This window comes from Labrus mixtus, chromosome 19 (assembly GCF_963584025.1).
Source record: "Labrus mixtus chromosome 19, fLabMix1.1, whole genome shotgun sequence".
In the NCBI taxonomy this organism is placed as follows: domain Eukaryota; kingdom Metazoa; phylum Chordata; class Actinopteri; order Labriformes; family Labridae; genus Labrus; species Labrus mixtus.
Genome location: NC_083630.1, coordinates 22608266 through 22635765, shown reverse-complemented (window position 1 = coordinate 22635765; position 27500 = coordinate 22608266). Strand labels below are relative to the sequence as shown.

The window sequence follows — 27500 nt, the reverse complement described above, 5'->3', positions numbered from 1 at the left end:
TTAAATGAGCTGTCGTTGAATAAGTCTCTTCTCTGAGAAAGCAGTGATGACAATCTTGCATGTTTGGACCATGCAGGATTCTTTCACACAATCCAGCCGGGCTTAAATCTTAATGGAACGCTGTCACATATGGACTCAGAGTGGCAGTCTCTCTCTTGTCATAAGACTGAGTTTAAGAAACACAATTTACATACTGAGCTCTGATTCTCTTGTCTCTGCCTCTCTGCTGATGCACAGTGAAGTATTGTCACTTCTTAGTGCTGTGTTTCCATGTATACCTTTTTCTTTTGTTAAGCTGGTAGCTTGTTCAAGTTGTATCATAAGGAGTTCAGAAGTTACTGTCCTCTCTTTTTCTTCACTTTTCTTTCTTTACGTACTTGACAGAAGTAGAAAAAGAAAAACAGACAAGCCTCAGTTTTCACAAGTGCAGCAGAATAAGCGTGATTGTGTTGCCTCTCTTTATGTGTGGAAATCAAACATTTGCATTCGCTGTTGGACACATTTCAAGTCTCTGAATTGATGTGAGCAGAGCCAGCAGCTCTACCTCAATGAACTGCATTCTGTCACATTTCCAGTGTTCAATCTATACGTGTGAATGGAGGTTAACGTGAAGGCTACAGCAGCACAATCCAGGATTATGAAATCAATGATTGTTACATTATGAGCACTGAAATAAATATATCCACAAAGTAGCATGAAAACGCTGCAAGCGGACAAATAATCAAAAATCAGAAATATGTATATACACTGATGGATTAACAGCGTAGATATTGCACTGTTCATGTATAGATATTTTCCAGTTTTCAACAGATTGCACAGTTTTAGTAAATATACAGATAATCACAACTGACAGTATACAGAAAGAATCCATCCCTAAATAAAGAGTGGGACACTTCCTGTGAAGACAGAACTTTAATATCAACAATTAACACTAAACAAGAAAAAGACTAATGTGAACAAGACTGAATGAGACAACAGTGCAGATATATCTGTTATGTAAGGATGTATCTGATAGGTATGTGTATATATATATATATATATATATATATATGAGGTAGAGGGTTTAGACAGACTCTTAATGAGCTGCTTTCCTCCAGAAAGACTCTGCAAAAGCTGAAATCTAACAAGTGTATTTGTTCAAATCAGAATATCTCATTACACTTAACATCAGCCACACATCTCTGACAAGTCCTGAAAAACATCTAAAAACAACTAAAGCCTGATTAAGTGCAGCAAGCAAACATTAGTCTTTAATTGTCTTATGAGGTCGTGATCTTGTTTCAAAGAAAGTGAACAAACTTTTAACTCATTACCAGCAAGTTCAGACCTTCTTTTTCTGCACTAGATGTCTTAGAATAAGACGTTGATGTGGTCTATTTCAGGTGATTATGACTCATAATGAATGTAAATTAGATGTGTTTTGACTGGAAATGAGACAAATACACTTGATGAGATTTGAGCTTTTTGCAGCGAGATGACTTTACAGCAATCAGTGTGCGTCTCAAGGCTGCACACTGAAAAGACATACGGGAACCATTATCTATCTATCTATTTCAAAACGTTTTGTCCTTAATAGATATTAAGAATTAAACACATGAGAAGTGAGGGCTCATACCAGAATAACCCTTGATTGTAGCGGTAGATAACTTAATTAAAAAAATGACTTGTTTCATTAAGGAGGATATTTGCAGAGATTTTAAAACAAGTGAGAAATGCACAAACTATATGTGGTGAAAGTACAAAGAGTCCTTCAACTGCAAAGATCAAAATATCACTTTTTAAACTTCACTTTCACATTGAGTATTTCCGTCGTGTCTTACTTGGCTCAGCTGGTACCAAAGAGTTGTAGTTCTGTCCCTACTGGTCCTGTCATGTTTGATTGGAGCCATTACAAAACCCTACAGTAACAAGAGTCGTTTTATTTTTTTTTGTTCAAACTTTATTTTACCAGGTTGGTCCCATTGCGATTACAAACCTCTTGTCCAAGGGAGACCTGGCCAGGACAGTTAGCTACACCAAAAAAAACAAAACGTTACAAACAGAGACACAAAGAGAGACGAAGTAGAATTTACAAAAAAAACACTAAAGTTTGGATTAAAAGAGAGAACCATCTATGAGTGAAATCAGGGAGTCTGTTGTTAAAGCAGTTCAACATCCAATAGAATCTGCTTCCAGGTCTTTTTATTTTGGATTTAAAAACATTTAAGGACACCAGCTCCTCGAGTTTCAAGTCATTCTGCAACAGATTCCAGGACTGAGGGTGCAGAATACCCAAAACTTCCCGGTATCTGATGAAGTGTTTGAGAGCCTAAAGAAAAGTCCTGAGAAGAGTCTCTGTGTCTGAATGCAAAAAACAGTCATTACTTTAGCACAGTGCTTCCCTAAAGCCCAATTCACACATACTCCGTGCGCGCCGCGGTCCGTCAGCGCCGCGCACTACGTTGTACTTAGCTTCCACTCTAGTCCATCGTTGTGTTCACACAGGGCGCGCTGCGGTCCGTCTCCGGAGCGTGCCACCGACGGCACTGCGCTCTGCTCCGTTTCAAATACGCTGCGAGTCTATTTTCACCGGAGTGCGCTGCAGGCACGCGTCAAGCTGGACAGGAAGTCTCCTGTGATGTGTCACGGGGTGCGCTCCGCTGCGCTGACGTCCCAGAAACGGATCCAGTGTGAATGTGCGCGAGCCGTCCGACGGAGCAAAACCGTGGCGCTGACGGACCGCGGCGCGCACGGAGCATGTGTGAATTGGGGGCAAGTGTGGGCCGCGGCCCCCTGGTGGGACGTGCGGGTACTGCAGGTGGGCCCAGCGTAAAGCCCTCCACCAAGTTTAAAAATGAAATAAATATCACAATAATGATGATTCACCATGAGTCAACCCTTTGAGTGATTAGTAAGACGTGTCAGGACTATTCATGGACATAATGTTCAGTAAACCTTCCTGTCTATCTTGCCATAATATCATGTTGTAATGTCCAATAATTTACCCCAAACTGAAAGTGATAGCTGTAGTCAAAACTTATATTTTATAACGGGCCCCGGAGTCATTTTGTATTTCAAAGTGGGGCGCTGCAGTTTTAAGTTTGGCAAAGGCTGCTTTAGCAGATGGATGAAGCCACATTGCTACAACTAGCATGTATGAACTGTAGGCGCTGGAGATGAGAAAGCATCGGCGAGGAGGGAAGAGAGAGAGAGAGAGAGAGACGAGGGAAGAAAGAAAGAAGGCAGCATATGCTAATGAAAGCATGTGCAGGGAGTGGCGAGGGCCTCGGCAGTCGCTACCCTGAGAGCACACAGCGGATCTGTGGAAAAGGTCATTGGAGCGGATTGGGGACGAGGGGGCCTCCCAGGCTGGATAGACTCTCTCTCTTTTTTTTTTTTTCCCTCTGTCCGTATGGCTCTCTCTTTTCTCCCTCTCTCGTCTGCTCGGGTCTGCTTCAGTGCGGAGGTGGTGGTGAGCTGATAATCGAGGCGGTAAAGCCGTCTCATTCCCTCGTCTCAGTCTCTAATGAAGTCCCCACTATTAAAGCTCTATAATTCTTCTATTGCACAGCACATCCCTCCTCTCTCTCCCCCTCTCTCTCTCTCTCTCTGCCTTTCTCTCTGTCAATGCACCATCCTATCCCACCAACCTTACCCCCCACCATCCCACCAATCATAATTGAATAACTCTGAGTAAATGAGGAGAAAGTCTCCTGAATGGGAGCAGAACGGTCACACTCGGCCCTCGGTGCATCAATCAGGACGTCTGATTGAAAAGAGAGAGAGAGAGAGGGTGGGGAGAGAGGGTAGGTGGTTAGTATGGCGGCTACATGTCACCTTGCCGATAACTCCCCGAGTCTTTTCAGATGCAAATGAGAGCAAAGACAATGAGGTTTTTTTTTAATAGAAAATGAGAAGGAGGAGGATGTGAGATAGCTCTGGAGTCATATGTCAGAGCTGCTCAGATGTTTTATGACTTACAGCTTCTTCTTTTTTTTCTACCAGAACAGAAAATAAGGTGAAAATGTCAGTCAGTGCACGTGTGAAACAGGACTCTCGAGTTCAAACAGCGGACGTCTGAAACACAGAGAATCACCTGCGTCCACCGCCCTCGCACACAAAAGCAGCTAATGCAATAACGGCCGCAGGGGACTGTTAAATAATGTTTAATATCAGGCAGGCCGCAGATGAAATATTGATGCACAGCAGGAGAGTGAGTGAGTTAGAGATCGACTCCTGTCAGCCTGCTTCTAACCTCCTTATTTAACCGTCTGCAGGTACCAGAAGCTGTGGAAGAGCTACGTCAAACTACGCCACCTGCTGGCCAACAGCCCCAAGGTCAAGCAGCTTGACAAGCAGAAGCTGACGCAAAGAGAGGTGGGCTGGAAGAAAAACAAACACATTCTGATTTTACTCTTTTTTTTTTCTTCTTATTATTATTGTCACACTCATGTTTCAACAATGCCAGGTGGCCTGTGTTTGTAATTTGGATTCGGTGCCATGTGCTTTCAATTTAAATATTTAAAAAACTTCCTTCGGTGCTGATTCGAAAGGTTACGCCGAGCACTCGCACGCTCCTCAGAAATGAAGGATAAACAGCTAAGAATTTTCCCAAAAACAAAACTATTACCTTCACCGTGATTCCTGCTGTGCAAAGTTATTCAGATGCTGCTTATCTGGAACTCGCCTGCCTTGAAGTAACAGGGTTGCTTTTTCACTTAACAAAAGGGAGCCAATATTTACAAAAGGCAGCATTATCTCTTCTTTGGTTTTTGTTGTTGTTGTTAAGAAAACACAGCCGGGCTTTCACACCATGTTAATGATTTGCCACAACAGAGTCGTATTTTAAGACTGAATCCAGAGGCTTACTAAGAAAATATTCATTTGCACATAAGCTCCATGTTTTTAAGACTAGATATGTGTTTTTTTTTTAATATTTCAAAATGTGTAGTTAAAGCTCCTGTGAGGAGTTTTAAACCGGATATGAAACAGACAATCAACTTTTTCAATTTCAATCAATTTTTTTATTATTTATGTTTAAGCATTGTCACTTACAATGAAGGAAAAACAAGATGTTGTGGTTTTAACAACAGCCCACAAATATACAGGAGAGGACAATCATATACAGTATATCATATAGATAATTCCTTACACAATACATTTCAATAGGAGGGATGAAAACAGCAGACAAAGGGGGCAAACAAAGATTGAATCATCTCTCTCCCCTGGATTAACACAACACAGAAGGTATATAGCCCTTATAGAGGTATTTTTAATGTCAATGCTGCTGCTGGGGTTTTGGGGGGGGTGTGTGTCAGATGAAATGATGAACAGAATGCTGCAGAAACACCTTTTTTTTCGCACGGCAAAGATTCAAAGTGAGTGATATATTTGACTGTTAAGAAGGCAGATGACATTTTACTTGTCAAAGAACACTATTTTCACATGTTCAGGGTAAAATCAGCAAAGAGAGGAGAGGTACAGCTTTGTCCACAGGGGGGCGCTAAAGTCAACACAAGTGAAAAGTTCCTCACAGCAGCTTTAAACATTGTAATAGACTTTTTTTTTTTTTTTTTTTTTTTTTTTAAAGTTGATTCCAGATTTTTCAAACCAGGACCCCATTTTCTTAAATTGCTAGTAGATGCAAATTATCCTTGGACTGTTACCGTTCCTTGGCTACTTAACATTTACTGAACAGCTGACACTTATTTAAATTGATTTCATTTAATTCTCTAACAGTTCAGGCACTAAACTCCAACATGTTTCTACATTTTTGGTCCCAGAATATCATTGTAATAAGCGTATCTCCCGCTGTCTTTCTTTCAGTTATACTTTACTCTTATTTTGTTGTGCTAGATAGAAAGTGTCTTTTATTAACTAAATGACAGAGACGGACTATTCTAATATGAAAACTTTTTTACAGTGATGACCCCATGTCTAAATCAGCATCACAAAGCAATAAAACACTGTAAGGCTGATTTAGACATGGTGTCATCACAAAGCAATAAAACACTGTAAGGCTGATTTAGACATGGTGTCATCACAAAGTCAGCGGCGGCAGAATTGTGTATGTGTATGCAAATGCAAAATATTCTTCAAGAAAGCATCCTCCTTGTCACCTTTGCATGGTCATATCAATGCACAGTTCACTAAGAAAAAGATCTTTTGTGATTTTAAAATGTCACCTCGTTAGCATTGATGTGTAATCTGTACATACCTCTAAAATTGCTATCGGCCTCGACAGAGCTGCGTTTAGTAATGCATGATTTAGATGAATTTACAGCTCAGAATAAAAACGGCCGTAACAGCTCTCCTGAGTTTTGCGTGAAGGTCAAACGAACCTCTTGGGACGGAGACTGGAAAAGGTTTGGGTTCGGTGAAGTAATGACCGTGTAGCCACAGGGAATCAAAAGGGTACAGGTGCTCTGCGTGTGCGTGTGTGTGTGTGTGTGTGTGTGTGTGTGGCCTCAAGTAGCTTTATCCCACCATATATCTCCTGTCGGGGACCGCCGTGAAGTTTTCTTAAGTAGATACAGCTCCTGCACTTTCTTTGAGGTGGTGCCGCAGATCCTCTTCCTTTGGTGTGTTTGATACACTCTGAACCAATAATGAGCAAGAGAACTCGGAGCTCAATTAGCTTGTTTCCCAGGTAGCTCGGTGAAGCTGTCCCGCTAACAGGCCCTGACAATCCCACTGTCAACCTGCAGCCGGAGCAATTAGTGAAGCCAAACACATGCACACTCACACACTGTGGGTCCATCAGGCTTCCAGCTCGAGCATTAGCCATGTCAGTGTCTCTCCTCCGCAGTGGCAGCGTGGCATCACTGCTCATTTAATGCCCGAGGGAACACACTTCCAGCGTTTCTGTGTAAATGGTCTTTTCGGCGGAAGACTTAAGCGTCTGCAGCTCTGATGGGGTATCTTCTCTACCATTTAAGATTCACCCTGTCAGGTGGTGTTCACAGCAACACCGCGCTTCTCCTGCAGGAATCTTTAGTTACCTCTGTGTGCTCAGTGTGCAGCCTGTACGTCGGGTTCCAGGCAGACCAAAGGTGAGCGCCGCCCGAGGCTGAAAAGTTGCCTTCACACACAGAGGCGTTTGATTCTGCACCCCCCTTTTTTTTTTTTTTTTTTTCCAGATCTCATGCACAGAGAGAATGCGTGTGTGTGTGGGTGTAGATGGTGTGGCACTTGAGCATCATGCAGGCTGTCACTATGTTGCTGCCCAGATGGATTTTTGTGTGATTCCCTCATCCAAAAGCTTGACTTTGCCTCAAACATACAGGCTGATGTCATCTTCAGAAAATGCTAGATTGTCTGATAGTTTTGGGATAATTTTGCTTTTCTTTTTGAAATGTGTATTTAAGAAGTGGCACTTTTATACCGCCTTACAAGCACCTTTTTTTCTGAGAGAGATTTTGTTCTACAACTGCAACAAAAATCCAAATCTAAATTTTCAGGCATTGGCAGAATCTTTGTTTGATTCTACCTTCTTAATGGTATTTTTTAAATAAAACATAAAGACCAGGAACAGGCCATTCATTAAATCCTCAAAGTCTCATTTAATTGTAAACAGACTTGAGCTTGTTTTGCGCTTTTCTAGTCTTTTGACGACTCAAAGCACTTTTACACCGCAGGTCGACCTCCCCATTCACACACTGATGGCAGAGGCTGCTATGCAAAGTGTCCATCAGTATTAACTCATCCATTCTTACACATTCATCAGCAAGAGCAACTTGGGGTTAGGTGTCTTGCCCTGAGGACCGACTCTTCCTCTGAGCCACAGCCACCTGTACTCCAGTATAAATCACAGTTAACCACTTATAATGAAAACTGCTAATTATTCTTAATCTGTATAACATATTTCCTCCTTAATACTGATATCAATTATGCAACTGATATAAATCTATGTTCACTTATGAGCATATATATGCACCAATAATAAGTAATGAATAATATGCTGTACTTTTAATTTATCGTCCTACTATTGAATAATCAGCTTTTTTTTTCTCTACAAAAGTGAAACACAGAGAAGAAGAAAAAAAAATAACTTCTTCATTTGTTAAAAAAATATTCGAGATAATAATGAAGTAATTATACAGAAGTGTGCTACTTTATTATGTCATATCTCTCATTTGAATAAGTATTCAGCCCCGAGTCTCTGCCTTGGCAGTGAATTCAGCTCTGCGTCGTCTCTATCAGCTCAGCATATGTGGATTTGGGGATTTGCTCTGATGCTTCCTCGCAGATTTGGCCGAGCTCAGTGGAGCTGTGTGAGGAGCATCTTTTAAAAAGCTATCTTAAACTCCTTTCCCGCAGATTTTTTCTCCGTTGGTTTCTAGTCTGGGCTTCAGCCGGGCCACACAAGAACTTAACATCCTGTTCCTCAGCATATTTCAGTGCTGACTGCAGTGTGTGTTCATGAGGATGATTGTCCTACGGCAACATCGATGAGCCCAATCTGAAGACTTTTCATTGATTTGATGCGGTCTGTTTTTTTTACCCTATGTAGTCCTAATTTAACCTCACATCCCTGTATGTCCAGAACATCTTATATTAAGAGCATGCAACCTCCATGAGGTCAGCTAGGAAGAAAAAAAATGTTGTCAAAGTTGCTTAAAGAAGTTAATAATTATCCTCTGGATAGCAGAAATATCTGTTATCACTTTTAAGAGACTTCCAATTTGAACACCTACATCTAAGGATTCACAATAACACCGGCTCGTCATCAGTATTTTTTCAGTTAAAGCTCAAAAAAGGAAAATGAGCATTGGCCCAAAATGAGCGTCTGAAGTTTTGACAGGCCAGTGGCATGATGCTTTAATTAAGCGCTTGAATGTAAGCCCTTTACTGCACACTACAAAGCAATTAATGGTATGCACCATGAACATAATAACTAGAAAGACATGTGGTATTTTGTATGTGTAAACTCGGTTAAATTAGCGTTTTAGCCAAATTAAGATTTTGTCTGCATTATGTGAATACCACTCCAACATGGACCTTTAATAATCATCTGAAAACACCTGAATGAACAGAGTAGAATAGAATGACTTTACCCATTCTACAGTTTAATTTACTGTGCGTCAGCCACATGCACATGTCCATCCATAATAGGCATAACAAGTTATAGAAAGAAAAAATCCAGTGCATTCACTGCAGTCTTCGGTGTTTTAGGACTTTTGGATGTTATTGCACAAATGAGTTTGAAAAACATCAGCAAGCATCCAATACAGAGAATACAAACCAAAGCATGCAGCTGCTTTAATCTTCCAGCTCTGCATCTCTCAGACTTCTGCAGACAATGATACGAGGATAAGCCGAAGTCACCTAATTTAAACCGCAAAAAAAAAGCAAGTAAGGGGAGCGAAAACACGGCCACTGATGTGCTCTTGCATTCCGCACACAGTGAATTTCAGACGCCGTCTTCTGGTGTTTGACCTCCGCCTGATCCCCAAAAACAACACAGACACTCCTCTCGGGCGAAGGACGTGATGATAAAAGTCAAATGTGTCGTGACTTGTCTGTTTGACCGGCACAAAGTTAGTCTCTCCCCCCCGATCCTTTTTAATTATTTACTTTTCGTACTTGTGTCCACTCCCTGACCCTGTAGAGAGCCCGGCATGAATGAAGTATTTACATATCATTCGCACTTTGCTGTGATTACTGCTTTCCATATACAGTGGCTTGGCTGTCCATGGAAACATTAGCTGTGTGTTTGTGAGTGTGTGTGTGTGTGTGTGCATGCGTTGCGCGTGGGCGAGCGTGTTCACTTTGATGCGCAGTTCAAAGTAGGATGGCATTATTTATTCATGCCTTTGTTGTTCTTATTTCCTCTGCGAGTCAAAAAATTCCTGGCGTTCCATTTTAGGGCAGATCACGGCGCAGCTCAGACGCAGTCGATAGCGTTGAATGAAACACATTTTCGGCGCGCACACACATTTAGGAGGGTGCAGTCTGTCAATACATCTCCCATCTTGGTTGTTATTTGTAGGACTCTCTTGTCTCAAACTCCACCCCCCACTCCCTCTCTTTCTCTCCTGACTGAAACTCCAGTTATGTGCTGTAGCTGACATGATGCTGTGTGTGTGTGTGTGTGTGTGTGTGTGTGTGTGTGTGTGTGTGTGTGTGTGTGTGTGTGTGTGTGTGTGTGTGTGTGTGTGTGTGTGTGTGTGTGTGTGTGTGTGTGTGTGTGTGTGTGTGTGTGTGTGTGTGTGTGTGTGTGTGTGTGTGTGTGTGTGTGTGTGTGTGTGTGTGTGTGTGTGTGTGTGTGTGTGTGTGTGTGTGTGTCTATAATGATTCCTGCTGCTTGCTGATGGAGGAACCTCCAGGCTCTTGCGCGGTGGTCCTAATGGGCAGGCAGGTGTCTCAGCTCCTGCTTTCTGGGGACTGAAGACCTCAGTGTCATCCCTCCTACACCCAGCACCAGCAGCTCCACCACTGCCCACAGCCACGCAGAACCCATAGCGGGGCCCTCAATTAGCCGGCACCAGCCGAGCTGTCACTTCCCCTGTTGCTCCCGTCCACTGCTGTGCCTGTGCGCGTGTCATACCATGGAGGTTTCATTTTACTGCATGTGCCAGACTATGTGTTGTGGAGGGGAGGAAGGGAGATAGAGGAGGGGTATGGGTGAGGATGAGAGCTGTCCCTGATGGCTGTGCTCCGGCGGATCAATAATTGACTGGCTGGTTGTTTGTGCAGGAAGCTCTTCAGAAGATCCGTCAGAAGAACACCATGCGCCGCGAGGTGACAGTGGAGCTGAGCAGTCAGGGCTTCTGGAAGACCGGCATCCGCTCCGACGTCTGTCAGGTAACAAACCCCCGACAACTGTACGCACGAGCGCACAACTTGACACGTATGCTGCGGTACATAAGAATGAATCTTAACACGTGAACCCAAGCAGAACAATCACATGTTCATACACACAGATCCTGGACTCAGTCACACAAAGGCACCCACTGTGTGACGTTTGCATAACATTTACACAATAGTAATAACTTTATTTATAAAAGCACTTTAAAGGGGTTTGAAGTGCTTTGACACACAAGCCGAACAAAAGATCTCCCAGACAACATGAACAGCAAAAGAGTGCAAAGAGAACCAAAACCAACAAAAATACCCCAAAACATCATGAGAAACCAAGAAACACTCAACACACAACAACATGAAATGAAACAAAAAAGACCAAAGATGTCAGAGGAAGTGAGACCTCAAAAGAAATGGAAACAATAAAGATTTTATTTAATTTCTTGTTTTTATTCCAATGGTTTATTCTGATGATTTATTATTTCATTTTTAATCTCTGTAGCACTTTGTATGGAAGCCCATTTCCGCCAGTTAAAAAAATAAAAATGAAAACTTGAAATTATGAGATAATAAAGTCAGAATAATGAGATAAATTATGAGAGGACATTTTAAGATAAAAGGTTGATAGTCGAAATTATGAGTCATTATTGTGACTTTATTATCTCATAATTTCGTCATTAGAAGGTCAAAAAAAATATCAACAAAGCCAAATTTTCTATTTTTATTTTTTTAACTGGCAGAAATGGGCTTTCATAACTTTGAGATTTTTTTCCAAAAATATAAAGTGCATTACAAATACAATTGTTTATTATTATTATAAGAGCAAATAGAAAGAACGGTTAAAAAAAGAGGTCAGAAAAAAACAAACAAAGATAAAGCAATAAAAGAGAGAGAAAGGCATTACACAGCGATGAAAGAAAAATAATCAATTATAGGAAATAAATACAGTTATGAGGGATAAAAGCATTGATAAAGAGATTTAAACATTTTAAAAGAAGAGAGATAAAAGTGACATAAATAAATAAAAGCCACAAATTCAATAAAATGAAATGAAGGCAATACAAATAAATGTAAATCAAACTCCCCATGCTGGTGGATTAGTGGTTAGTTCCCAGTATACGGAGGCTGGAGCCCTCCAAGCGGGCGGCCCAGGTTCGAATCCAACTTGGATGTTATTCCCCTCTCTCTCTCTCTCCGTGATTTCTGACTCTACCCACTGTCCTCTCTCTAACTAAAGACATAAAAAAAAATCTGAAATATAAACTTTCCATGTTTGTAATTGGTTTTTAAATGAAAGAGAATAAAACCGCTGAGATCCTTTATAATTAAAGTAATAAATATCTCTTTTATGGAAAATAGTTTTAATGTTTAAAAGAGAAAATTAGGAAGAGTGTCATTTTTGGTTTTTGAATATATTGAATGAACTTAGAATAACAAACGACAAGAAGAGCAAATCTTTACATGAGAGGCTGAAAACGTCAGCGTTTAGCGTTTGTGTTGATAAATGAATTAAAAAAATTAATTTTATGGACTGAGAGTTCAAACACCTGCTCGCCTGTAAACACCACTCTGTCCTTCTACTGTTAGAACTGAATCGGACCAAATCAAGCCTCGATGTCTTTAGGGTCCAAACAGCAGCCAGACTATGAACAGCCCTAAAAGTTATCAATCAAATATTAAAATCAAATTTTAAACCTGCCTGAGGCTAATTCAGGAGAGCTGAATGTTTAACTTGTATGGTCATATTTAATAGAGAATTTTACCTTATTACACTTTCTGTCTAGAAGAGACTTTTAAAATACTTTTAAAAGACTTTTCAAAGAGTTAAACATATTTGTGTTTTAGTTTGTGTTACACAACTAATGTGTTGGACCAAAACTAGCTTTTCACAAAGGTCACATATTATGCAGAATACACTTTACCATGGTTAACACTAAAATGTGTCCCTAGTCCTTCTACAATCCCCCCAACTATCTCCGTCTTCTGCCTGCTCCACTTTTCAGAAAATGTGTGCTCAAACAGGCCGATTGGAGATTTTCCCTTCATGACATCACAAAGGGCAGTAACCCCTCCCCCAGGTGGGTGACACTCCCACAGCTAGGTGTTTGTTCTGCCCTCTGAGTCTGCATTCTCAGTAAACACAAGGGCATTCCCTTCCAGAGAGGGGGCGTGGTCAGACACAGCTCATTTACATATTTAAAGTTACAGACACAGAAACAGCCTGTTCTGAGCAGGGCTGAAATAGAGGGGTTTATATGCATGATCAAATACAGGATCAGAGTGGATTTAGAACAAGACACTTCACACACATGTTTTGGGGAGCTCTGAGACTTATTTAAACTGGTTGAAGAGGAGGAGGATATGTGACCTTTAAATAACACAAACAAAGTATCCAGACGAGGCAGCAGTAGAGCAGACATTCATGTTTCCTTCGTAACTGTTGTTTTTCAATGGATTCTACTGTCTTTTATAAAAACCATGTTAGGCCAATATCATCTTTGGTTGAAGGCTTCTCAGGAGGAGTCTTCAAGATCTTCAAACAAGTCAAGTTCACTTTGGATCAAGCTTTGAATTTAATAGAACTTACTTGGTCTTTCACGGCGCATTTCCAATACACCTAGAATAACAAAAACAACACTAACAACCTTTTGTTGTGTCCAAAACAAAAACCTTCAGGGGTCTTCCTTTGATCAGGCATGTTGCCCTGCAGGGGTAACATCGCAGACATTACAGGTGGTTTCATGGCTGCCAGTTAAAAAGCAATCAACTACGAATCCATTATTCTTCCTTACAAAAAAATCTGAACACAACTTCTGTAGAATGATGACCCAACTTCCAAGAAATAGTTCCCCCCCAATTTGTAACAACGGGTACTTTTTTTTTTTTGTTAAATTCTCACATACATGCACGCAGCTGTACTTTCCACTTAGATGGACACGGATCAGTGCTCATAGCGCTAGTCACACATCTAGAAAGTTTCCTTCTGATCTTTCCACACGTTGCGTCACTTCTCCGTTCGAGTGTCAAAATCAGTGTCGGGGAAGTGGACTCCCGCAGAGCTTCAGCGGCCGTACCCTTCATTAAGTTAGTTTCTCAGACTGGGTGTTATATTTCTATACAGTAAGAACACAATGTACTTTCATCTCCCATGATGCACTTTTTTGTGTCTTGATTTCACTAAACGGGACATTAATGCAGTTTACAGTTCCATGCATGCATAGATTTCAGCCTGTGCAGCCCTAATGACACTTGAATCATAACCTTGAATGTGTAAGTGCCATGCTCTGCACACCAAAGCGTGCAGATCTGTTCTTGGATTTGTCAGCGCGATGAAAATGGAGTAGCATGCTTGATTTTAATATTCTATTATTTACTGTCTAATCTTGCATTTTCTGCCTGTTACTCAAGAAAAAAAAGAAATTGCCATCAGCATTGCAAGTCTTTTTCCTCCGCAACACATCACCCTCTCTCCCTGCTTGCAGCCTGCAGCTGATGCTCACATTTGGAGCAGGAATGACAGAAAAGTTTCTTGCCTCGCAGACCAGACCTCTCTTACAGCAAGGTCTAGCAAAGAAGGATCCGATCCATAATTGCCGCCCAATTATATTTGCTTCAAGCTATACTGCTACGACTAATTGGTTCATGAATAATTTCATTTGGAACTGCGGCGGTACACTCTGCACAACGTGTGACACGGACAAGTGATAACAGCAAAACTGACCCATAGCTTCTTGATTCGAAAAAAGAAAGCCGGCGCTCTATTCAGAACAAAATCAACACCCTCATTACTGACATTGCTCGGCTACACCAAGGTTGTTTCACTTGAAAGGCTCTGTCAAGGACCAGGCTACACATTGGAGGCAGGAAGTGAATTTATTAACCCATCATGTTTGGGTTTTTTTTTATTTTTTTTTATTTAATCCACGCATTTTTCTTTTTTTGATTAAGTGCTCTTACTTTTTCTTCCTGCCACCGTCTTGTCCCTGATTAAATCTCTGTGAAGGCTATCAGTCGGTCCAAAACGGGTCAAGGAAAAGGCGGCTTGTTTTCTCTTCTACCAAGGAAAAGGAAGCGTGGGATTCTCTTTATTTACCGCAAATGTATCTGTTTATCATCATGTACCTTATAGATTAGTACTCCTACATACATCATAACCTAGAGAGAGCGCTTTGGTTGCATAAATACCCTGGAAACCCGAGTCCACAAATGCCTTCATGCTCTTTGATTAAGTGACTGAAAATAATAGTAAGCGTTTGAAAAATAAGAATTAAGTTCTTCTAAACTTTCCTGATATTTTGGTTTTAAGTTGGTGATGTTTCCTTCTCCTTTCTTCTGCAAAGCTATCATGAGAAAAATCTCATGTAGTGCAACTGGCTCTCCAGTAGGGGATCTAGTTCCAAAAGAGGACTGTGTGGGCGGGACTTTAAATATGTTAATTTTTAAAATATGACTCATGCATGTTTCCTCAAATAATTAGACTGATAAGTTGGATAAAAAATGTAAGTGTGTGTTTTATAAACCCCATTTTTATTTACAGTCATTACTTTCAATGCTGTAAACTGATGCAACTGCAGAAAGGTTTTTTTTGCTGCCAGTTTGGATACTAAAATATAGCAACATCACAGTTTAATAAACAGAGATCAGAAAAAAAGCCAACAAATGAGCTCATAAAACATGGCACAGTATCTGAGAGGAAAATATCTGTATACTCATCCCTGTTTCATGAAAATAAAAATCCAGATCAATTTATAAAGTGCATTTCTTGACAGTGTTTGTTGCTTGTTAATGACTCGGTGATGGTGCACAGATTTTATTGCACCTCATTCTATAGGTGTCGTTTTAGCAACACAAATGTCCTTAGTGTTGGTCAGCGGGTACCTGTTTGAAAAAATAGTTTGAAGAGTTTGACGCCAGACTGCGGAACATAAAGTTTGAGAATGACGTTTATAGGTAGTGTGAGCACATTTAAAATCCATGCTTGCAATATTTCAACCAGGAGGGAAAAAGAAAATTCTGGCCGCCGGTCCACTTTGGACAGTCTCCAAACTGCCCAAACGTCAACCCTGACAGCAAATTAGAAATTTCCCACCTTTTAATTACCAGAGTATCAACTCTAACAAGCCTTTTCTACACACACACACACACTCACTCAGTCACTCCGGCACTCATCAGAGCAGGTCAGGAGCTGTAGACACGACCAGGGCCCCGGCTTTGTTAATTGGCTGCTTAACAAGGCCTGGGGAGGGTGTCACCGCGGCCCCCACGATGGCCCCAGGGCTACGTGGCAGCACCGTTTGTAGCCGCCGGGCCTCGCGCTCACCCCCCCCCCTCCCCCAGTAGCACTAATTAAAACATGCATGGCTCCGTCCTCTCTCATGTGGTGGCACGGGGTTAATGTGTGTACACCAGTTTCTCAGCCTCTCTCTCTCGACGACCGGCCGACTTGATAAGCCTCCACTAATGATCCTGTAGATTGGCTCTCTGACTGACGGACTCGTTTGCTGACCGGGCAACTGTTTTCTCTTGCACTCTCGCAGTCAGTGTCACACTCCCTCTCTGATATGCGCACTCACAAGTCCTCCACCACCTCCTCCTCTTCCTCCTCTCGCTCATTTTGTTGCTCTCAAACTTTTTCCCTTTTTAACACACGAGGGTCAGAATGGGACTGACAGTGTTTGTCCGAATGTGAGTGTGTCAACATGTCGAAATGGCCTTCGATTGGACTGTCCGGTCCAGATGTGAATCACCCTCCTCTCTCTGTCATTCTCCCCCTCACAGCGCCAGCGATTGGGTTTTTGATTATTTCATCTCTCTGTTGCAGAGCACCACTTAATAAATAATGACTGGCTGATTGATTTCTCCCTCCCCTGTTCGTTCTATCAACCCCTCTCCTTTTCTCTCCCACAATCTCTTCATCACACTTTCTCTCTAAAAAAAAAAACAAACAAAAAAAACACACACTCCCATCTCTCTTCTCCCACATAAGGCACGTTTCTTATTTTCTATCTTTTCCCATTTTCCCACCCTTCGATATTTTCTCTCTGTATGTTGTTTTCTCATTTTGCCCTTTGACAATTCTCTCCGTCCCTCCACAGCACGCCATGATGCTGCCTGTCCTCACGCACCATATCCGGTACCACCAGTGTCTGATGCACCTGGACGACCTCATTGGCTACGTCTTCAAGGAGCGCTGCCTCCTTCAGGTAAGACACAGTCATGACATCTGCTTACTTACAAAAGTGAACCGAACTTTGCAACACAAATTGTTTTTGCAAATGTAATTTTGTGGATTCTTTTAGATGCTCTGTATCCTTATAATTTGCACAACCTCGACTTCGAGGATATTTAAGTCAACAGAGGAAAGTATTTGGATTACATAGGGGGTTTAAAATGTATTTTAATTTAGAAAAATCTGACACTCTGCACTGAATTTCGGGAAAAGAGCGTTTAATTTTGCTGCTCCCTCTGCGTGGAACTTTCTCCAGAATGACTTGAAACTGATAGCGAAATAAGATCTATCTTAAAAGACAAAAAGCTTGAGACCATTGGACAGTGCCTGACATTTTGAATTGTGATCTGTGATCTCAACTCCTGAACTTTATCTGAGAACCAATTTTCACATTTTAATAATCTTAACATATTGTTTGTGTTCTGTTTCTTAATCATATCATGTTTAAAACCAGGTCACCCTTGTATAATCTTAACATATTGTTTGTGTTCTGTTTCTTAATCATATCATGTTTAAAACCAGGTCACCCTTGTGAAAGAGATCTTAGTCACTTAGTTAAATAAAGGCATACATATGATGTAAGATTAATAAGCTATGTGGTAGCTGCTATGTTTGTACTTGATTAAATTATTATTATTTTTTAAACTTCTCTTTATTGGGTTTTTTCTTTTTTCAAATACAGATAAAAAACAAATCTGAGACATGTTTATTCAAACCAACACGAAAAACTAGATGGTAATAAAGAAATAAAAAGATAAGATATAAAAAACATAAGTACAAACACAACAAATATAATACCAAAATAATAAGATAAACAAAAAAAAGAGATTTAAATAGTAATAATAATACAAGTTGGAGGATGTCAAGTGTACTTGATTAAAGTTTAGACGCAAAGTTGAAATAATGATCTCCAGTGTTAAAATGTGATCTAACATCAAATGTGATGATATGTTATAAAGTCATAAAAAGAACGTATGAGGTAGAAAAACAGACTTGAAAAACAGAAGTCCTATCTCTGAGCAGCAAAAAAAAAAGCTGAAGTCTATAGCCATTAAAAGTTATTATTTTGGATCAGTTTAAATTGGATCGTGTTAAAAATCCCCTCACTCCCTTTGCAAGTCCATTTTCTGAAAGTTATAGGCTGGCATGGTTGATAACGACCAAGAAAGATAAAGGTAGGTAAATCCCTGCGGTTCTATTAGGAGGCCGGTTAGATAGCGCCCGATAAGAAAGTCAACATATTTTTTTTGTGCGCAGAGATCCTGGAAGGCAGCGTTTGCCTCATTATTGTGCCCATTCCACCTCTGCCGGGAGAGTTCAGGTATAGACTCAGGGGCTCAGGAGTCATCTGAGGTAACCCACACGCCGGCCTGAGTCACATCTCTGCAGCGAGCAGCCCGACTCTGCTGTGAGGCGCAGTGACAGTAGTCAGGACAACAACAGCCTCCTCCGTAATGCCTCCCCCCCCCCCCCCCCACACCCCCCACTGTCAGGTCTGCAGCCTCAAGCTGTGTGCTCTCAGAGTGAGCCCCGCGGCTGCCTCCAGCAATATTGAAGAGCTGTCATAACCTGATACATTAGAAATCGAAGTGTTGTAGCCTATTCATAGTTAAAGAGGGGAAGGATGCATTAAGATTCACTCAAGGCTCTGTGTGTGTTTGGGCCCGCGTGCATGACAGCGCGTTGCTCTTGAGTGTTTGTTTACTTGCGGGGGGGGGGGGGGGGGGGGGGATTTTGCACATATTGATCCACGATTGGCCTTTTCGTCGTTTGCATAATGACGGGCCTGTCATTATGAGCGCTAAAAAGGAAACACTGACCTGCTGCGAGGCCGGCCGTCACCTGACAGGCTGAGGCCCCCTTTCATCGCCCATTTGAGCTTGACATGTGCGTCTCTCAGGGAGAAGTTAATGGATGTGTCCGTCCCTTCATCTTCTACACAAACAAAAACAAAACAATCAGTTTGATGCTAACAGCTACACATGCAGGCCTCTGCAGTGTGAGTGGCCTGTCTCTCTGCATCACAATTCTGTCCACTGAGGTGTTAACACTACGACATTCGCTCTATGTGTGTGTGTGAGTGTGTGTTTGGACAAAGTCAGGGTTGTCAGCAGTTCACCACTACTGGGATTGAAAACGACCCAAGTAGGGAGCCATCATTGCCGGGCTTTACAACACTCTCCTCATCTCCTGCCCACATCAGCGGCAAACGTCCCACAGCACACACTCCCTCTGCCCAAATGGGTTTGGACAGAGCGGCTTCACTAGTGCAACGGTGCTTGTTCAAACAGCCCTGGTTTCAGATCTGCCATCACCTCCCATTTCACCTCCACACTGATGGGACGATCACGTTTAATGAGTTGAATGATTTCCAGAGGCAGTACCATCCATTTTTCAAGTGAGGGAATCTGGAACCGCTCTCTGATTGCATTATGAATGAAGTGTGCTTTGATATAAGATGTGTGTGACCTATGAATTCATTTATCTGCAGCTGTTTGTAATGTATGGGTGTTTAATAAAGACATTTTCAAACCACACTATCAGTGTTGGAATACCCTAGATCAGGGGCCTGAGGCTTAAAAATCTGGATCCAAAAAGTGGTCTCTTTGGCCACAAATACCTGAATTGCTACTTGAATTAGCATTTCAGTGCTGGTGCTGGAGGTGGTGGTAAAACCACACAAAAGTTGCATTTATAAGCGAGAGAGAGGTAATGAGTATTTTGAGCATCATTTGGATCAATGGCTAATGTTTTACAGATGGTTTGACACGTTTCTATCAATGTTTTGATGTTCTGATCACTTTCATAGTCCTTTGCAGCTCCCCGTAAAATCAGAGCTGACGTCCTCTGTGAAGTGGCAGGTGGCACCTGATCAAGCTCAGGCTGAAAGGAAGTAGCATGGAGCTGCCATGATAAAGGGCCTACAATCCTCTCTGGTGGGGAAGTGGGGAATTAAAGCGGTACCAACTTCACACGGGTGACAAATTAAAGGATAAACTAAAATAAATTTGTTGGTACTGGGCCACATTGTGCTTCCAGTTCCTTGGCGAGGCTTCTACCGGTTACTGAACTTTACTTGATGGGAGGAACCACCATTGGTTTTAAATGATGTTCCACCATTTGTGTTTAGATGATGGTGGACTCTTTAACAGGTAGGTCCAAAACATTCCCAGAAATATCAAATGGGATGTGATCTGGTCACTGTTGATTACAGTCTCCATAGTCTCCTTAAAAGAGGATATAATTGTATCATTGTTGGATGACTTATAACAACTTTAGTGCCTTGCTCAAGGGCACCTCAGCAGGGCTCAAGAAGTTAATTGGCACCTCTCCAGCTACCAGACCAATTTCCAGATTTGCCAGGTCTTGTTACTTATCTTGATTCTACAGATTTCAAATGGTAATAGTGGTTGTTTCAAAGTTAAAGACTCCTCCCATGATCCCTTGCTGCATCGTAAAGGCATCAAATCATCTTTTTTAATTACTGTATTGATTAGAAGACCCATAGTGACATACGTTTTTTTTTTTCTTTTTGGTTTTCAAGAATAATTTCTAGAGAGGAAACATACTTGGGCGGTTATTCCTAGTTTGGGAAGATTAAAACAGTAACTCAGAACATGATTTTTTTGTTCTTGCTGTGAAGGCTAATGAGCTGTACTCCCATTAAAGGAAACCAGAATTTATTTTTCCTTTTTTCATATTTTCCTTTAGAAGAGATGAAAGCGGTTCATCTGGGAAACCAAGAGGGGTTGGGTGGGTCTGTACAGAATCACTGCTTGTTTCCAGCTCATTCTCTGTAATGTTTTAATGAAAGCATCTCTGTGAATCAAAAAAATCACAAGAAGACCGCATGTTGTAAATGTGTAATCACTATAGTCAGAATCAAGTGATGTTCTCGCGGCTTCTCTGACTCAGTGCAGCATCATACCTGATATTGCAGTACAGAATGGCAATGTGATCCTGGCATGAGGCAACTGAACAAAAAAGCCAGCCTGAGAGCAGGAGCCCTGCACTCTGCACTTCCCCCCGCCTGGATCCAGCGGAGCCACGGCCCTTTGAAGCTCCTCTTCTGAGAGCCTCCCTGTTAAACATTTAACATTTAAAACTTGGTGGAAGGGGGGTGGGGCCTGGAGAGACATGTGTTCATGGTCGCCACATGCTCCTGCATCCCCGCGTCCGTCCGACCCGCATAATCCTACCCCACCCCCTGTTGCTTCATCCCCATACTTCACTTTTGACCCATGCTGACAGAATGAAAGGCATCACAGAGCATCTCAATAATTTAACTGTACAAGTCCTCGGCCCCGGTGCTGATTTGGCATGCTTTTGTTTGTGTGCTCTGACGAACGCTGCCGTGACTCTGTGTACTGAGCGTGAGGATATTTTGTATTTATTTTTTTTTATTCATGGTGATGTTTTCATTGCCATGCTATTGAGGTAAGCATCTGTTTCAATCGTGGCTGGTCTGAATACCATTTTTAAGTCTTAAAAATATTAGCTTGTGCTTCTGAACAAAATATTTGAACATTCGTTTGCACAGAACAAATACGGTGAAATCTGGAATATGAGTCACACCGGTATATAGGGCAGTCAGTTGGGGTCTTTCAGAGTGGAAGGAAGTCTGAACTGTCCTAATGGGAGACAACTTCCATTTGCTTTCTGCAAAGTTCACAATGTGCATCTGTGTGTAGTTTGTAATACAGCTAACCACTAGAGGTGGGGAAAAGTTAAATCGCAATTTCTTGTTTTGCAAATCTCAGCATATTGAAGATGTTTAAAATCGCAATAATATTGTATCGTTACTATCATGATAATATCGTATTGTGGGGCCTCTGGTGATTCCCTCCCCCCCATTAACCACCAGGACGGTAGTTCAGCTCTCAGCCTACAGTAAAGTTGATGACCAACCAATTTGTCGGGATATGCACGACTGACATCTACTGGTCATTTGTAGTCTTGAATTTTAGAATCTTTTCAAACAAACCAGCACAAAACAAGGTTTATTTACTTAACAGTATACCACAATTTACTTTAGATGAAGGATTATGACCTAATAAGGGAGACAAGCTGTTAAAAAGTGGTGCCACTGGCAGCTTGGTCCATGCTGCTATATACCCCAGCATGCTCTCCACAGATAATTGGTGGCTTGCAATATTCAATGAATTGGAATAAACTTTCAATCAGGCGAGGTTTTGTGTCGCGGGTGTGGGTGGCAGCTGCACTTGTTGCTTTGACAGCACGTCTCTGCATTTTGTACTGGTATTTTATATGTTGATGGAAAAAGTAGGTTTTAAAGTGTCTTATATAGTTATTTTTTATAGAATATAAATGCTACATACCAAGCAAGATGTGCGCATCATATATCGTGCTGCTGATGAAGACCCAAAGGTTGAAACTTATTGTATCTTCAACCACAGTCAAACTTTAATCAATACCGGAAACCACAGCTGATATCGATTCAACCTTGACCCAAGAGGTTAATAGAAGTCTGAATGTGCACACAGAAGATGTTGCTTTATAGTCCAATGTCGGACTGTATTATACTTCCGACTGTTGCGGAATCATATTCTCCCATTCTTCATTTGATTTGGTCGGATGTTGGGGAGCATCTCTCTGACCCTGTGTTGAGACCACTGCCCTGCCCTTGCTGTGTTTACCTCCTATTATTCACAGTTATAAAGAGCAGTGATTGAGGAACAGGATGTTTGCTGTTAGATGACCCTGACGGATGTGTAGAACTGAAAAGGTTACACAGATTACTGAGACTTTGTTCAGCTCAAGTCGTCCTGTCCTTCCTGTCATCAATTCCAGGAACGTGTTGGAGAAAAAACAAACAGGCCCAATCGACCAATCACAGTGCAGCCCTCACATATAGTATTTCCAAAACTCTTATAGCACGGAGCTAGCTTTAGAGTTAGACCTTCACCCTAACCAAACAACCCACACTGACTTGAGTTTATCTGAGCTGTATCAGCCAACTTAGTGTGATCAAGTAAAAAGGTAAGTGAGTGAGCAAAACTTTATAGATCAGGCATCTTTTAAAAGAAGTTAATTAAATCAAACAAGGCAATTCAAGAACACAAATGTCTTCAAAGTAAAAATACTAACAACCACCATACAAACGCAAAATCATACTGCATCCAGTGACCTTACACAGCAAACTTGAAATAACAGAAAATCGAACATGGAGAAGTCAGTTTTGGGGGATTGTTCCAAATCCTCAGCACTATGATAAAACAAAGAGCACTTTTTACTTTAGTACAAGGATAGCCAACAGCTACAAATAAAGGAGTAATTTAACTTTTTACTATCTGCTTTGTATTAATGCCCAATAATTTTTTTTTTTTTAAAAACACAATATTGGAACTGTTGAAATACACTCATGGGCCGGTATAATCTGCTGATGTTGGCCAAACAGATGTATTTGAAAACACAGCTGAAGAGACCACTGCAAATGTATCTTCCTGTTTTCTAAACCAGTTATTTCCCACCAATAAAAAAACCTAAATGAGATTATTTTATTTGAATGTTGGTAGAAATTTTGCATACAATAAAACCCCACAATTTCCATTAGATGACAAATAAACCTATAAATTGGAGAACCAGAGAAAACCACATTTCTGTAGTGGTCTCTTTCTTCTGTAACTACATACTGTATGTCAGCTAATATTGGCCATTTGGAAAATACAGAATTTACAATGGGGAAAATCATACTGGATGGGTTTAGGATATCCTGTCAGCATGTATTCTGAGAGGCTCCATAGCAATTTCTGCAACACATGTAGGAAGGCATCTCCATCGAGCAGATGGTGGACTACAATGGTTACAGTTTGTCTAATGCAGTTACAGTATTTGATTAAGAGATCAGCATGAAGAGCTAATCGTCATGATCATATTAGTGCAAAAAGACAAACATAAAGGCATTATTTCATCACAGCTTAATTATTCCCTGTATCTGCTGCCATATCGGTAATCAGTGATTTGACTCTGAAATAAGTATTGTATCAGCCACCAAATCCCACATTAGCGGGGTTATCATTGCAAAGCAGATCAAACATACAAAATTGGCAAGTGACTTCCATCTCCCTTTATTTTTGCACCTCTGAGCCCTGATTTACCTGTGTACTTTATTAAATAGTGCAGTGCTCTACACCACATTTACACTGTTGAGTGCTGCTTGCCAAACAGGCAGTTTGCCCGTCATTTTCCCCCTGCATGGGGATTGCAACAACACTCTTTCCAGTAAAGTCTGCCGCTCTCCAACTGAGCAATGATGTTTATTCCCGTTTAGCCAAAGGCAGTTGAGCAGCAGCTGAGGCAGTGATCACTAAATCCAAATCCCTCCCGATACTTTACGCAGTCATTATGTTGACAGGAACAGTTGCAGACGTCAATCCTCGCCACAGATTCAGCTTAAAAGCCAATACTGGTGTTGGATGTTGTCCTTAACAGCGGAGGACCTGCAGTGTTTACAGAATAACTGATGTATTTCGCTTGATGCAGTACCAAACTCTGCAGTTCAGGCTGTGCAGCAGGCAGTCATTGACTTGTGTGTCTGACATCGCACAATGGGGGAGTTGGAATTGGAAGTAGACGTGTTTGTTGTTGTTTCTTACTTATATTTTTTATCAAACTGTCAACGCGGCGCTGAGACTTGCATGATTTCAGCTCGTGTCATGTCAAATAACTAGCTTTTTCTTTTCTCCCACATAAAAAAAAACAACAAAAAAACTGCATTTCCCCCGCCTTAACCCAGGACAAGAAAAAGTACAATTGCTGTTGAATTTGTCACCTCTGTGTTCAAAGCCTACAAAGCTGAAGGCCTCTTGAGCAACTATAAATATTGAAAACTCTCTGTTAACGCTTTACATATATATCTCATTGGAGCTTGAAATTGATTTGAAGTTGGCTGAAAGGAGACAAGCATTTTGAAAAGCAAGCCCACGGGGGAGAGTAGTTGGAGATTTTTTTTTTTATTTTTTTTTGGGGCTGAGATTAACATTCTAGTAATGTAAGATTGATAAAGGCTTGACATATCCTACTGAGCCCTATCTCTTCCCTTTTTCTTCCCTCGGCGACTTTGAGATGTCGAGCCGCGGCAGTCTTTCTAGGCACAGCAGGGTTTTTTTTTTTTTGTCGTCTTCTCACACGAAGCTGAATTCAGACTAATGCGTTCCCTTCAGGGTTATTTTACCTTAAATTCCCACTCTCGCCTCACTTTACAGGTTAGAAAGTTTAAGTCGTTAATTTCCATACAAACAACTTCAGCGCGACAAAGTGGCACCAGGGACTCTCTCTCTTTCTTTCGCTCTCTATCTCTCTTTTTGAATGGTTCACCTAAGTGCAGCCGCCGCTCCTCTTTCCCTCGGAGCAATTGCTGATCCGACATTTATTAGACTTGATTTGCTTTGACCAGTGTTACCGTTTGTAATTAGTCTGTGGCTAAAAGAGGAAATGGAACAGATCCAGGCTCTGTGGAAGGGATTCAGAGGCCCTGGGGTTTGGCTCAGTTGTCGATGCTTACATTCTGTCAGTCTGGAGTTTGCCGCTCATGGTGGAACCATATTGGCCCTTTGTGACCAAGAATGACGCCCCAGAAAAAATTAAACATGACGACTACATTAGGAACTAAAAAACCCCGGCGGTAGCATTTCGGCTTCATCGGGAGAAGCATGAGGCTGTTTGTTTGAATCGCACCCTGACCAGACAACAACACTGTTAGGAAATCCACTGCTCTTTGTCTTGGAGAGTTGAGTGGATGTTTAGAAGCACATGAACAGCAGGTAGTATAAAAGAGAAATGTGACAATTGCAAAATGCCTGGCTTTTGTAGAGTTCTGGAAAACCGCTATTTTATCACTTTTTTTTTTTTTTTTGTGTCTTCTTTCAGTTGAAGTCCTTGAGCTGCCAAGCTTTAGTGACAAACTAAGTGAGAGTTAAGCTTCGAGCAGGTTCAATGTATTGTGCGGCTGACTGGAAATACGATGCACTCCTTCATTGTTGAAGTCAACAACAAAGTAGACTTCTACCGTCTTTCCATTGGGATTTCAGTAAATGTATTCTTTATCCAACATTTACTTTTAAGTCAGCAGGTTCTTCTTGGATGGAATTGTTTTCAGTTGAGTTCATTACTTACTTGCTAGAAGAAGACAAAATACATAAGCTCTGGTTAAGAATGGCATTAAGGCTGTTTAAAGCCATAGCTTGTTTTTTTTTTGTTTTTTTTTTTACTTTTTATAAATTTTTCTAGTCAAAGTCAAAGTCAACTTTATTGTCAATTTCAAAATATGCCAGACATACAGTGGAATCGAAATTGCGTTTGTCTCCGACCCGTGGTGCAATACAACCAAAATTAGGTAGAAAGATAAAATAAAATGAGGTAAAAATAAGATAAATAATATTTACAGTAATAAATTCTAAATTGTGCAAAATGGTAAATAAAATAAATAAAATACAATTTTAAGAAAAAGTAACTTGTGCTATATGTGCAGTGTGCATTAAACTGATTGATAATTAGTTATTAGTCCAGAGTTCTTGGTGGCAAACGGGAGGGGGTTTCAACGTCCAGTGTTCGTGGGGGCAGAGGGGGGGGAGGAAGAGAGGGGAGAGAGTTAAGCTTCCTGACAGCTTGGTGGAAGAAGCTGTTTCCCAGTCTGGTGGAGCCGGCCCGCAGGCTGCGGTACCGTCTCCCCGATGGCAGGAGGCTGAAGAGGCTGTGTGAGGGGTGGGTGGGGTCACGCACAATGCTGGTTGCTTTGCGGGTGAGGCGGGTACTGTAGAGGTCAACAATCAACAACAGTACAATATGAAAAATATTTCTTTTTTTTCTTTTTCCAGCTTTATAGTTACATTCGGATATTAAAGGCTTTCTATGTGATTTTTCACACTTAAATGTAGAAATCAAGTGTATCCTCTGAAAATAACTCTGTGAGTCATGACTGTCTACAATGGGTGTAACACCCGAGTCCCACTGTCTGTGATGTTTTCAGAGTTTTCAGAGTCCTATCTTCAGTTTGTTTACATCGCCTGGACGGCCGGCTGACTCCTCCCCTCGCGTATAAAAGTTGTTTAATTGAGGGACTAGAGAAAAGAAGAATAACATACTGTACTCACTGCTTAACTGTGTTTCTAGATCACGCTCATTTCAGGTAAATTTACATGCAGTGTGAAGATACGAGCAGAATAAAGATCGCTAGCATTAGCATGCTAACACAACAATGCAGCGTGAGTTGTTTTGGTTTCATGCTGGTGCTCAAGGGCGACATCTGCTGGATCAAAAAATCACATATAAAGCCTTTAAGCCAGCAGAAATATAGATTACAAAAGTAAGATACAAACCAAAATGTCCACTCCAAAGAATACACAGACACACATGAACAAACAAGTACATAAATAAATGTTCATAAAAGTAGAGGAGAAATGAAAATCATAATTAAAAGTTGTAATCATAAAGAAATAAATTCTAATCCACTCAAAGATATCATGTGTCA

At 41.2% G+C, this 27500-nt stretch overlaps 1 protein-coding gene across 1 annotated transcript in view; it reads left to right on the top strand.

Annotated features, from left to right (window-relative positions):
* drosha (drosha ribonuclease III) overlaps positions 1–27500 on the top strand; it is a 127934-nt gene that overhangs the window by 26604 nt on the left and 73830 nt on the right. The window contains exons 15-17 of the mRNA XM_061064876.1: positions 4257–4356; positions 10678–10785; positions 16878–16985. Of these exons, the coding sequence (XP_060920859.1) occupies positions 4257–4356; positions 10678–10785; positions 16878–16985 (316 nt within the window). The remainder of the gene's footprint in view (positions 1–4256; positions 4357–10677; positions 10786–16877; positions 16986–27500) is intronic.